Raw genomic sequence first — 14,336 nt, forward strand, 5'->3', positions numbered from 1 at the left:
CCAGTCCTTCCTGTAAGCTGTTTATAAACATTAAGATTCTATTATAAAAGGGAGTTTTTCTCTACCTCTTTGTCATTTACAGGTGTAAGTCTAACATACTAAGTGAAAACCAGTTACAATCAGGCTGGAGTGTTCTGAGTAAAACAACCCTCCACAACCTCTCAGCTTGAACCCAGTTTTCCAGACAGATTAATTAATTGCAGGGATAAGGGCTTACCTAGCCATCTATGTGCTTAAGGCAAGTAACTAAAGACAATTTTTTTTCTACTGAGATATACTAAATAGTCATGCATCACTCAAATGTTCAGAGATCAGGATAATATGGCATTTAAAATGTTTCTTTAAAAAGTTTTTATAATAGAGAGGCAGGCCAGCTGCTTGTACCACCCATTTCCTCCAAGAAGACTGATGGACGCTGAGGAAACACCACCCTCAAAAGTGTCAATGCTAGCCATTGTACAATCCTGCCTTTCATCTCAACTGCTGCAAAGGACTTTAAGGACCCTGGACAAGAGGGCAGTGGAATTGACTTTCTCCATGTTGCTTGGGCCAATGGTAGGTAAGTCTTCCAAAAACTTCTAATTCACAGGTCTCATGCCATTAGCAGAAGGCAAATGTCCTTAAAGCCTCTGACTTCAACAACTGTGGAGTACATGTGCCCCAACCCATGGGACAATCAACGATGAACCAGGAAATACCAAGGAAAATCGAAGAACAAGGGATATAAAAAAAAGGATGACAGCAAGACAGTATTCTGATCAAGCTGCCAAATTTTATTTTCTCAGTGGAGGCTTGTATAGGACCATAGGCAGGATGTGAGCAGGGTTTGCAAGTGGGCAGGATAAAAGGGTCAGTAGAAGGAATACCCTGAACTAATCCTAAATGGCTATAAAATTGTAGCAGGAGGAATATCCTGAGCTATTCTTTAACTAGTTGTAAAACTGCAAGCCTGTATCTAAGAATGGTATGCTGAACATTCTGCTTACTTCTTAGGAGGCAGTAATTTTCTATTTCAGAGGTCTGAGGTAGTGAGGATGGTGATGGTCCCCATCATCGCTCCCTCTCTGATATAATAGTAGAAAGGAGCAGCTGAGATATTTCTCCAAGAGGACCTTAGGGCTGATGGCAGCCTGTCTTAGGATCATTCTGAGGGGCTCTCACCCATAACCCATCTTTCCTTGCCAGCCATAAAAGCTCCTGTCTTAGGGGAGAGGAGCATCAGAAAGGTGCCCATCTTTGGTGAGCCACTGCTTGGAGAGAGAGCCTCATTTTTATGGGAGAGGGGGCCTTTGTAGGTTCCCCAGCTGGGGCTACTCATGGGTCTTTGTCAAAGGCAGTTTTGACCCAAGGGAGGAATAGTGCTTCTTTAAGCTAGGTGGGAACTGTGAGTGTTAGGTGAATGTTGCCTTCCCCATTGTCACCTTCATTCACGGCCAGCCTCTGATAGTGGATTTGAATTGGCTTTGCAGCAAGGCTATCTACCTGTTGTTTGATAAGATATGTCAAACGCCTAAAGGCCCAAGGGCCAAAAGAATAAAAGCAATATAAGACTCACAAAGGAGCCCAAAAGACTAGGCAATAATGTGGATAAGGAAGGGAGGCAGAGAACCAATTCTTGTACCAGGTTTCTTGTTGCTGTCTCTCACTTTTTCTTTTTTCTATCATTCTCTTCTCTAACCTTCCTCATACTGTCCTTTACTACTCCTGTCTTGGTAGTAGAAAAACAGCATTCCTCCTTAAGGCCAGCACAGAGACCCCCCCTGCTTGCAAAAACAGAAGATTGAGCCCCTTCATATTTTGGAGGATGACTTTAGCCAGGAAATCAAGGGAGTCTGTGAGGTCATTTATTCCCTTCTGAAGTCCCTGGTCATTATCATCGATAGTTGAGCATAGTTCAGAACAAGGGAGGAAATGCCTGTCCCAGTTCCAGTAGCACCAAGGCCAAGGAGGAGAGGGATGGTGAGTGTGGAAATTGGCTCTCTGTGCTGCCTAGGGAGGGGAGAGCCATCCCTTTCCTCCCATAAGGGAAGGAAGTCATTGGAGCAATAGTAAAGCAAGTGAGGCAAAAGCTTGATTAAAGTACAAAATTCATTATTGTTTTTACCATTGCTATCAAAGGCACATGTGGCCAGGCAGGGGGTAAGCCCATGGATACATGCCCACCAAGCATCATTGGGAGGGACAATATAAGTGTGAGTTAAGTCGGGAGAAAGGGTTGTGTTACAAAGATGTCTATATTAAGGAGGGATTTCAGAAGTAGAGATGCATAGCCCGAGGCCAGACACCTGAGTAACAGAGATTCCATGAGTAGAATCTGTATGCCATCTGCGTGAATAAGCAGAGTAATGGGAGATGTCATTCTGTAAATATGTTACTCCTACTGGCTAATGAATAAAGCACTGTTGACCAATAGGAAAGGATGATAGGAGGGACCAGAAGACAAGGAGGAAAGAGGAAGTAGTATGGGAGAAGTCATTCTATAAATATGTTTCTCATACTGGTTAATGAATAAAGCACTGTTGGCCAATAGGAAAGGAAGATAGGAGGGACTAGGAGACAAGGAGGAAAGAGGAAGGAGTAAGGAGGAGTCAATATGGAGAGTCTGTAGAGAGCTAGACACCAGCTGGCTCTCCGAGGGTAAGAAGAGACAACGTGGAAATACAAAGATTAGCAGAAATGGGTTAATACTTAAGACAGAGCTAGCCAATAAGAAACTATTACCTGGCCAACAGCATTGTATCAAATACAGAGTCTCTGTGTATTATTTGGGGCTGGTGGGGCAGCGGGACAAGACCAGCGGCAGGCAGAAAACCCTTACTCCTTACAGCCAAGTCTCCCAAAATGGCTACCCCTTCATAGATAGCATAGCCAACAATCCTCCACAAGCTCTGGGGAGGTAATTTTCTGATAACTGGACCTCCTGGTGTTCTTCATTATAGGTCGCTAAGTGTGAGCAGGATATCTGTTAAAGGGAAATGCAGGTAGAAATAAGCAGGTTGTTACCAGGGGAAGAGGTCTCAGGAGTTGCTAAATAACCATATAAGGAGGGGTTTACTAAGTAACCTGACTGCAGTCTTGTAAGCCCTATTCTACTTCTCAGGAAGTTGGGGAGGGGAGAAGGTAGATCTTTACTGAAAGTAGCCATCTTTTAACTTGATGGGATATTCTAAGAAAAAGCTGGCAATCTCTCATGCTTATGCTTTGATTGCTCCTTGCAATTCCTCCAATTCCTTTTTTTTTTTTTTTTTTTTTTTTTTTTTTAAGTAAGAAGGTGGGCTATTGACACTATGTCACCACAAGTGGGAGCAGGGATCCTGGTCTCCCTAGATAGTTATGTGACATATATACATATATCCTGAAGTAAGTTAACCCAGCCTTCACAGGAGAGATTGCTCAGACCTGCTGTGATGCCTTTTTGAGGAGGGAAGGGTTTTTCTGATATCAACCTTCATGAAACCAGGTATACTCCCATGAAGCCCAGGGTAGGTGACTTTGGAGGCCTCTTCATTGCACTCACACCAGGTGCACCTCAGTAGGAGATGTTTTAGTCTTGTCACTAGCAGAAGGAAGCTTCCCTGGGAAGTGGCCCCCTTTGTCCCTTGGTCATGGATTGTCACCTTCTAAAGGCTTACCATGACCACAGTCCTTGAAGTCAAGCCTGTGATAGTGTACTTGGATAGGCTTTGCAGTCAGGGAGTTGATCTGTTGGTAGATAAAGCCAGTTAACCTGTTAATAGCCCAAGGCCCTAAGGCAAGCAGAATTAAGAAGCAAGGGGTTATAAAATGGAAAGGAGTAGGATGGTAAGCCATGGTGAGGCTGAGAGCCAATTTTTTAACTAGCCTATTTCTTGATCTCTGCTTCCTTCTTTTTTTTTGTAGCCCTTCTCTGACCTAGGCAATACTGTCTCTTGTCTCTCCTGTGTGATCTATATAAAAGCAACATTCCTACTTGAGTGCTAGACAAATTCCTCCTTGTTGTAAAAACAATATGTCTAATCCTTGCCTGTTCTACAGAATAACATTTGAGAGAGGCTAAGAGAGAGAGAAAGGGTGGGAGAAGAGAGAGAGGGTGGGAGAGAGAGAGAGGGAGGGAGAGAGAGAGAGAGAAAGGAGGTGATTATGCTCTCGAGGTCTCTGGTTCAGTTTTCCTCTGTCCCATGCATCTCACCAAATGGTCTGCCAGCTACTGGGCCTCATTTTCGTCCTGCAAGAAAACATAAACATGCCCTTGACCCCCCATCAACCCCATATTAGTACAGGGTTGGGCCCTTTTCATAGTCTAGTGCATGGTTCTATTTGATTTGAGTATAAGTCTCTCGAGTTCCATCATGCTAGAATCTGTCCACCAGAGATTGCTTGCTCATGGGCATCCACATTCAAATAATTTAAAATGAAGAGTACATGATTTAATGTATCATATGGAGACTGGGGGCATGGCTCCCTTATTATAAGTCCTTTTTAAAGCTCCACAATTCCTTGACCTTGAGGATTATGAGGAATGCCTATTATGTGTTCAGATTTTCATTGGGCAGAAAATTGTTGAAATGCTTTACTAGTATGCCCAGATCCATTGTCTGTCTTTACAATTTTTTTTTCGAACGCCCATGTAAGCAAAACAGTTTAAAGAGTGACTTATCACATGCTTAGCAGCTTTTCCAGTTTGTGCAGTAGCCATTAAGAAGCCTGAGTACATATTGACTGCCATGTGTACTTATTTTAATCTGCCAAATTTTTCAATATGAGTAACATCCATTTGCCATAAATGATTAGGAAGCAGGCCTGAGGATTTACTCCTATATTAGTTACAGGTAAATATTGTGAGCACACATCACATTGTTTGAAAATTTGGTGAACAGTCTCTGAAGTTAAACAAAACTGTTTTCTTTGACTATTTTGATGATGAAAGCTGTGTGACTGCTGAGCTAAATTTACCTGAGATAAAGTGACCATTTTCGTCTGTCTATCAGCTGACTCATCACCTTTAGCCAGTGGGTCAGGAAAGTTTGAATGAGCTCTTATATGACCCACAAAGCACAGTGACTATCTTTATAATGAATGACACTCTGAATTTGTTCAAACAGTATTTTAACCTGATTATTACTAGTTTCAATGTATGGAATTATTTCTAAAACTTGAAGAGCTCTGAAAACATAATGACTATCAGTATAAAAGTTAAGTGAATCATTTATTAGAAGCTGAAAAACTATTGCAACAGCTGGTAAATCAACTATCTAAGCTGAAGCTGAATCTGTCTGTAATACATATTCTTTTCCATCAATAACATAAGCTGCTTTTCCATTAGAAGAACCATCAGTAAAAACTAACATAGCATTTTTTTTTACAAGATTACTCCTTACGATTTAAGGAAAACAAAAGGATGTATTATTGCAAATTGCAACAGTCTATGAGCTGGAAACTGATATCATTATTTTTTTTCAAAAACTGAGCAAAAGCTGATGAACCAAAAATTAAAATTAATAAAAGCTTAAAAAAATAGTCCCTACCCAGACTGATAGCTGGGAATCCAGCATGGGACTGACTTAGCCCCCCCCCCAGAACATGGGTCTCAGCCAGAAAGAATGAGCAGTCTAAGGGACCTCGGACAGTGGAACCAGCATGTATCCCTGGTGCACAAAAGGAACTTACGAACACATCCCCCATGGAGGGATAACTGCCTTAACCTAGAGACAGGAGAGAAGCCCTGGTCCCTATTCCAAATGACCTGTCAACTCTACATGACCTCACCTGGATGGCATTGCCCGACATATGGAATTGGGGTGGGGGGATGGGAGGGGAGGGTGGTCAGGGTGCATGTGAGGGGGGCAGAGAGGGTAAAATGGAGGGAGGGAGAGGGAACTGTGATCAACATGTAAAATAATGAATTAAATTAAAAAGAAAAACTTAGGCCCTAAATCTATGCAGAGAAAGGGAACTTGTGATAAAAGAAAATTATCTCCTTAAGTCAGGACTGCCATGGCTGGCACCTGAGCCCACTCTCAAATAAGGTAGGTAACCCCTCACCACCTAAGTAAAGATCCCTTTGCCTGCTTACTGCATTTTCATATAAACCTAGAAAGACAAAATACCCCCTAAATTACAATTTATACCATCAATGTAAATAGTTTATGAAATGTAATACACAGAAAACTCAAAATATGACTAAGTGATATCTGAAAATTCTTTTTTTAATCTGACCTGTAAAGCCTTCCTTAGCTGACATGGTCTCATTTGCATTTTCACTGACACCTTTCTAGGTGGGGCCAAACAGGGCTATAGTTCCCTGAGGATTTATCTCTATAGCTTTTCTCAAATCTTACATTAACCTCTATTTTTTGAATTTCTTTTTTAACCACAAAAATAATAGAATTTCTGTTTTTCCTATTCTGTTAAACTCTATTGAACCATACATAGAAGCTCCTGTGGCTCTCAGGCCATTTTGACTTTGGCCATTTCCTGCTGACCTGCTCTGGGGGCCAGCTGTGGGAGGTGTAGATCACCAACCTTTTTAATCAAGACATTGACCTGATATCTCTTTTTACCATATTCCAAGCAATTCAAATATTACCTTTTGTTAAGATTCACAATTCATAATCACACTTCATACACATATTTGTGTGGCCATAACATACATACAGAACATACATGCATGCATACATTCATACATATATATTTTAGTCCTCCTTTTCTCTAGTCCAAGATTAGTTCGTTGAAATAAAACATCCTTAATTGAAATATTTTGCTATTGATAACCCTTAAATTATGAGAATCCAAAATGTAAACAAATCCCAATATATTCATCTATGTCCTATGTTACCTTTTTTTTTTTTTAAATAAGGTCTTAAAACAGTTTCTGACATTCTGACAGGCTGCATTAATTTTTCTAAGCCTGCATGCCTCTAGGTCCTGTTCTGCCTTTGCTCTTTGGGCCTGAGCTTGCCCCCCCCAGCAGTTCATCTGTGACTTTAGCTGCCTGAAAAGTAAGCAACCACCATTGTAGCAACTCTCAGTTCTTGGCACCCACCTTCTCTTTTCTGTGAGTGGTGTATTCCCCTAGATGTCCTCTGCCATCTGACATTGGGTGCCAATTCTGCCCCGACCGGTGGGGCAGTCAACGACGCACTGGGAAACACCTAGGGGAATCGAAGAACAAGGGATACAAAAAAGGATGACAGCAAGACAGTATTCTGAACAAGCTGCCAAATTTTATTTTCTCAGTGGAGGCTTATAGTGGAGGATCATAGGCAGGATGTGAGCAGGGTTTGCAAGGGGGTGGGATGAAAGGGTCAGTAGAAGGAATGCCCTGAACTACTCTTTAATTGTCTATAAAACTGTAGCAGGAGGAATATCCTGAGCTATTCTTTAACTAGTTGTAAAACTGCAAGCCTGTATCTAGGAATGCTCTGCTGAGCATTCTGCTTACTTCTTAATAGGCAGTAATTTTCTATCTCAGAGGCCTAAGGTTGTGATGATGGTGATTGTCTCCAACAGACCTGAAGGTGGCTATCCATGCTGCCAGCTAATAAGACTCTGTTACTCTCTAATTCAGGTAAAATTTTATTCTTTTCAAGAATTCTGATGCTTTTGAAGACTGTTAGTTTTGTCAGGTTAAAGCAGCAACCAAGGTTCAACTGTTACAAAGTAGATTTCAAAAACGGGTATTTTAAGGTCGCTACTGATTATACTCTGAACATTAATCAATAAAGTTTTAATGAGCTACTAATACAATTCTAAAAGAGTACTATATACCATACTATGCCATTATATGATCATAACTGTAACTATAAGCTCAAAATTAAGGTACTTTTCATTGTGCTAAAGGTCTGTCATTTGTATGTGTTAATTCTTTCAGCCAAATCATTTCTAACATGTGTATGCTGTTAATGTGTCTTAATATTTATGTTTTCACAAACTGAAAGGATTCTTGTAAGTTTCAAGGAGCCAAATTGGACCCATCCAAATAGGTCAGATTCACTACAAACAAATACTCAACCATATTCAACCTTTCCCTGTTCCAAGGACTCCCCTCACCCTGGAAACCCCTCCCTCATCTTACAATTCTTCCCTCAAGTACCAGGACCTAAGTACGTTTTTTTTTTTTTTTTTTTTTTTTTTTTTCCTAAACTTAACCTTGTCCTCTGCTCTATCAACAACTTGCCAGGTCTCAAAGAGATGCCAGAGTTCCATACTGTCAGGACTGCAATGAGACAACAATCTACCAGGACGTGGAAGCACCCCAGCTTTCTCAGCTCTTCCAAAGACAATTACCACCCCAGGTCAGCAGGAAGCAGTCTTGAGAACTCGACATCCTTATTCCCTAACCTTCCACACATAAACCCCCCACATTTTTAATAATAATAAAAGGTGGGGATGTTGGTGACTAGCAGTCTGCTGACCTGCCACCACTGATAGATGGGATGCTCCTGGCCGTGTCATCTCTACTTCTCCATTATCTGGTTGCTCACATGTTACCTGGTTGCACAGGGGACTCAATTACACATGTACAAGTTTCCCTTTTAAAGCAAGTGTGCCAAGCATGTCCCGCTCTCTTTCTCTCTCTTCCATTCTTCTTCTCTCTCTTTGTTTCTTTTGCTTTCCTTTCTCTCTCTCTCGTGATTTCAGTTGGCTACCAGCTACCACCTCTTCTCTCCTCTCACATTCAATAAATTCTACAAAGGCGCTGAGTCTCGTGTTTGTGTTTCATAGGCGAAAATTGTAACAACAGAACACCTCTTATACATCTTGACTCTCCTGCTACCTCCTCCTGGAAACCTCCTTGTCTCCTAGTTCTGCCTATCTTGCTTTCCTATTGGGCAACAGGGATTTATTCAGTAACCTATAAGAGAAACATATTTACAAAATGACATCTCACATCAAACATGTTATTACTCAAATGGGCTCAACAGACATCTATAGAACATTCTACCCAAACACAAAAGGATATGTTGTCTTCTCAGCACCCCATGAGACATTCTCTAAAATTGAACATATATTCAGTTACCAAGCAAATCTCAACAGATACAGAAAAATTGGAATAATCCTCTGTATCTTATTGGAGCACTCTAGTTTAAGTTATAAGTAAGCAACAACACAAATTCGGAAAGATACAAACTCATGGAAAATGAATAATATCCAATTTAATCACCCCTGTGTCAAGGAAGAAATGAAGTAAAAAATTAAAGATTTCCTTGAATTCAATGAAAATGAATGTACAACATACTCAAACATATGGAACATAATGAAATCAATGCTAAGAGGAAAGTTCATAGCACTAAAAGAACTCAGAGAAATCACACACTATGGAATTAACAAAAGACCTGAAAGCTCTAGAACAAAAAAACACAAACTCACACAGAAGAAGTAGATGACAGGAAATAATCAAATTTAGGGCTGAAATCAATAAAATAGAAACAAAGAGGAAAATACAAAGAATCAATAAAACAAAGACTTGGTTCTTTTAGAAGATCATCAAAATAGACAATCACTTATCCAAGCTAACCAAAAGGCAGAAAAAGAATATCCAATTAATAAATTCATAAATGAAAAGAGGGATATAACAACAGAATATGAGGAAATCCAGAGAATCATCAGGTTATACTTTGAAAACATGTACCCCACAAAATTGGAAATTGTAATAGAAATGGACAATTTTGTGGATAGGTACCCACATACCAAATTAAATCAATACACGATAAATAAATTAAACAGACTTATAATCCCTAAGGAAATAGAAGTGGTCATCAAAAGTTTCCAAAACAAACAAACAAATAAACAAAAAAGCCCAGGTCCGCATGGTCTCAGCACAAAATTTTACCAGACCTTCAAAGATTAGCTAATATCTATACTCCTAAAACTCTTCCATACAGTATCAACAGAAGGAACAATGCCAAACTCCTTTTATGAGGCTATAGTAATCCTGATATGCAAACCACACAAAGATTACAACTACATCCCCCCATGAACACTGATACAAAGTATTTAATAAAATACTAGTAAACCAAATCCAAGAACACATCAAAAAATCACACCATAACAAAGTAGGCTACATTCCAGAGATGCACAGTTGGTACAATGTACCAAAATCTGTCAATGTAATTCATCATATAAACAAACTGGAAGAAAAAAAGAAAAAAGAAAAAACATGATCTTCTCATAAGATACTGGAAACTCTTTTGACAAAATCTGAACATGCATCCTTTTATCATAAAAGCCCTGGAGAGATTAGAGATACAAAGAACATACCCAATATATAGCAATATATAGCAAGCCAACTGCCAACATCAAGCTAAAATTTGGAAAACTGAACGTGATTCCACTAAAATCAGGAACAAGAAAAGGTTGTTCACTCTGTCCTTATGTATTCAATATATATACTACTAGAAGTTCTACTTAGAACAATAATACAACAAAAGGAGATCAAGTGTTTACAAATTGGAAAGGAAGAAGTTAAAATATTGCTATTTGCAGATGTTGTGATGGTATACATAAGTGACACCAAAACTCTACCTGGGAACTCCTGCAGCTGACAAACACCTTTAGTAATGTGGCACGATATAAGATTACAAGATCAACTAAAAAAAAAAAAAAAAGTAGCCATCCTATATACAAACGATAAAGTATATGAGAAATAAATCAGAGAAATATCACCCTTTACAATAGCTACAAATATGCTCCTCCCCACTCTCCTTCCCCCTACCTCCTGTCCCTTCCTGCCTGTGCTTCCAATTTGCTCAGGAGTTCTTGTACCTTTCACCTTCTTCAAGGGAACATGTCTGTATCTCTTAGGGTCCTCCAATATCCTAACTTCTCTGGGGTTGTGGATTATAGGATGGTAAGCCTTTGCTCTATGTCTAATACCCTCTTATGAGTGAGAACATAGCATAGTTGTCTTTCTGTTTCTGGGTTACCTCACTCAGGATGGTTTCTTCTAGTTCCATCCATTTGCCTGTGAATTTCAAGATTTCATCCCCCCCTCCCCCAGTGAGTAGTACTCCAGGCGGTGGGAAGAAAAGATGAGGGATCAAGAAGATAGAGTAAAGGGAAAAATAGAGGAGAGCAAGAAAGGCTATGCCTTAATAGAGGGATCCATTATAGGTTTAAAGAGAAATCCAGCACTAGGGAAATGTCCAGCGATCCACAAGGATGGCCCCAACTAGCAATCTAAGCAATAGTGGAGAGGCTACCTTAAATGCCCTTCTCCTATTATGAGATTAATGACTACCTTAAATACCACCATAGAACCTTTACCCAGTAACTGATAAAAGAGAAGAAGAGACACAGATATTAAGCTGCAAGGAGCAAGATAAGGGAGTTGTTTAAATATGTGGAATATTCCAAGTATAAAATTTAGGTGATGGTTGTGGAATTACATGTCGGATATATTCAAAACAAAAATCAACTCATAGTTTTGTGTGCTATATGTTTAGTGCTTAATATGTTTCATCTGTAAAACATGTCATTTCACTTGTATTATGTGGCCATATGTTTATTTATCTTTTGGATTGGCAGTAGTGTATAGACATGGTGTAGTTGCAAAAGTATGTTTGTCATGTCATACATTCATATCTAGCTACAAAAATTAAAGTAGCATTTGCAATGCCATTACTATGATTTTATTGATTTGGAGTGAACCAGATATTTCACTGAGCAGAATATCTAGAAATCCTTGGTGTGTCTTTGTCTAGCTCTCTGTTTTTTATCTTTAACATAATCCTGTTTTGTTGAAGGCCAGTAACAATACTCCTATCTACAGAAATCAATGTTGAGGTAGTTGCAAACATAATCTTCATTTAGCTGCTGACTCTATAGATTAACAGTTTTATATATCAGAACATCTTCCCTTAGATGTTCTTTGAAGTACATAATCAGTTTACATTCTGTTTTGCAGTACAGTGTAATCAACTACATTTAAAGATCACAAGACATTGCTTCAATTGAATATTAACATTGCTTATCTATAGAACTAAATTTTTAAAAAAGAGAGAAATTACCCAGCTTTAATTTCCAGAAAAGTTACAGGAATGATGTTTAAAATCTTGAAAATTGTTGAAATCACATCCACAGATGGGACACAGATATTTCCAATTATTATTGTAGGCTATGATTACTAGCATCAATCAGTTTGTCATGATTTCTCAAATGATTCTCAAAACATTTTCTATGGACACCATTATGGGTTCGACACTGTGGCATGTAGAATCTTGATCTCACAGAAGGGTGGTTTCCATTGTTGCTTTTATAGGACTTACTAGTTTTTCTTGGAGTCATTCTTTCAAGAACTGGATGGTAGTAGTACACTCTCAAAGGTCTTCCCCAAACTGTATTCATTTTGATATTGTTGAGAACATTTGTATGTGCTGGAATGGCTACATAATTATGCTTTATCCACTTGTTATGTTGACAATGTTAAGACGGAGAGAAATATCTGCCACACATTAGGTGAATAAACATCCTATTTATCTCATCAATATTAGTGAATGGGACTTGCCACCACAGGAAATGAGAATGTAGCATTTTGTCATGTATGGAACTAAGAAAGTAATCATTTATTCTCATTTCCTTTTTTCCTTGGTAGAATTTTATTTTATCAGATAAGGGCTTGTTTTCATGAGTTTGTGGTTGTGGGATACTCAGATAATTCTAAACAATCTTAATCTAGGAAAGATAAGCTTTCTAGGAATAGGTTTCTGTAGTGGAAGAGAGTCTTCTATTACAACTTCATTTGATGGATCAGTTTGAGTCTTCTCTGCTTCAGAGTGGTAATTTTATGCTGCTTGGGGGATCTGTATCTCCTTGGTAACTTGATGAGCTTGGCTCCCTGCATGATACATTGGCTTCCACCTGAGAAATTATGTTGGCATCAGCAAGTGGAAGTTCTTTCTCTGCCTCACAGCCATTTGGTGCCTCAATTTCAGCATTTTTGACAGCATTTTCAGCTGGACCACTTCCTCTGTTAGTGGAAGACATGCTAGATACTATTTGGGGGAGGGGAGATATAAAGTTTCATTATCTTGAGGAATGTTTCAATTCTTAATAAATCAGTACTTTAGTCTTTCAGAAAGAATGTAGATGTGCTATTTCTATATTTGTTCATAACTCTAAACATTTTATCAGTATTTCACTCAGAAAATAAAATAAGCAAAACTTCAAATCATGGAATCAACTTTATCTCTTTTGAAGAATGTTTTTTCATTGCTTAGTTATAAAATTCATATAAACCTTTCTTGGGGATTGGATGGGTAATGGAATGGGAGTAGAATGGGAGGCATGGGGGGATGGGAGGGAGAGGGAACTGGGATGGTTATGTAAAATATGATTATTTCTAAATAAAGGAAGAAAAAAGGAAAGAAAAGAAAAAATCACATAAACTTTCAATAACATATTTTTTCCTTGGATTGTTAATGAATGTACTCCACATTTGAAACTTTGTGAGATTCTGTACAGAAAAAAAGGTACTTCTTTTTGGATGTCAAATATAATAGAATTTTCCTTGAATAAATTTCATGAAAATTATCTTTGGACTCTGGGCTGAGACAAGTATAAAAAGCCATTTCATAAATGGTAGTCAACAATCTCATCATCTTTGGAGCAGAAGCAGACACACACAGTTAATCACTGAGCTTACCTCCTAGAATCTAGTTGCAGAGAGGAAGAAGTGATGAGCAAAAGGGTCTAGAACAGGCTGGAGAAACCAACAGAAACAGCTGATTTGAACAAGGGGGATCATGGAACCCAGGCTAATTGTTGGGAAACCAGCATAAGACTGGCCCAGATGCCCTGATTGTGGGTCTCAGTTAGGAGGCCTGGGAAGTGTAGTTATCTCTAACAATGGTACCAGGATGTATCCATAGTGCAGGAACAGACTACAGGAGCTCATTCCCCATGAAGGGATGGATAACCCCTTATCCTAGAGAGATGGGGTGGGCCTGGGCCCTACCCCAAATGATTTGACAGAATTGATGATCCCTCATGGAACAGGCTCAACTTCCCTGGGGAGTGGATGGAGGATGAATTGTGGGGTCTGTGAGAGGAATGGGAGGATGGGAGGGAGAGGGAACTGAAATTGTTATCTAAAATAGGAAAAAAAGGCCATTTCATGTGGATATACCCTTGGAAGAAATTTAAGCATCTTTTTTGATTGATAAACAGAAAAATTTTGGATGTTTGTGATCAAATTTGAGCTATCTTTTCTGTAGAATTTTCCTTCCTATCTTTCCTCCATTTTCTCTACCCTTCCTTCCTTTCAAATTTTGTCTGCTCTTTTAAATTATATGTATACAGTATAATGTAAAAAATAAATAAATAAAAGGCAGTGAGAAAAGAAAAGTGGATAGAAAGGT

At 39.0% G+C, this 14,336-nt stretch overlaps 1 protein-coding gene across 1 annotated transcript; it reads right to left on the reverse strand.

Moving 5' to 3' along the window:
* Window positions 1-11,993: 11,993 nt before the first annotated feature.
* On the reverse strand, window positions 11,994-12,963 carry Cpxcr1 (CPX chromosome region candidate 1). The gene is made up of 5 exons (XM_051179532.1): window positions 12,888-12,963; window positions 12,656-12,745; window positions 12,410-12,599; window positions 12,246-12,304; window positions 11,994-12,103 (listed from the first exon to the last, which is right to left on the reverse strand). Exons 1-5 carry the CDS (start codon window positions 12,961-12,963, stop codon window positions 11,994-11,996), a joined length of 525 nt encoding a protein of 174 aa, XP_051035489.1.
* Window positions 12,964-14,336: the final 1,373 nt, after the last annotated feature.

The sequence above is a fragment of the Phodopus roborovskii genome, unplaced genomic scaffold, assembly GCF_943737965.1.
Source record: "Phodopus roborovskii unplaced genomic scaffold, PHOROB, whole genome shotgun sequence".
Taxonomy (NCBI): domain Eukaryota; kingdom Metazoa; phylum Chordata; class Mammalia; order Rodentia; family Cricetidae; genus Phodopus; species Phodopus roborovskii.

What these genes read in the sequence shown, in the direction of transcription:
- Cpxcr1 (XM_051179532.1), bottom strand. Translation starts at nt 12,963, where the DNA reads ATGTCTTCCACTAACAGAGGAAGTGGTCCAGCTGAAAATGCTGTCAAA. An exon ending in TCCTAGAAAGCTTATCTTTC is followed by an intron (nt 12,600 to 12,655) that starts CTAGATTAAGAT and finishes AAACTCATGAAA; the next exon opens with ACAAGCCCTTATCTGATAAA. An exon ending in TGTGGCAGATATTTCTCTCC is followed by an intron (nt 12,305 to 12,409) that starts GTCTTAACATTG and finishes AGTTTGGGGAAG; the next exon opens with ACCTTTGAGAGTGTACTACT.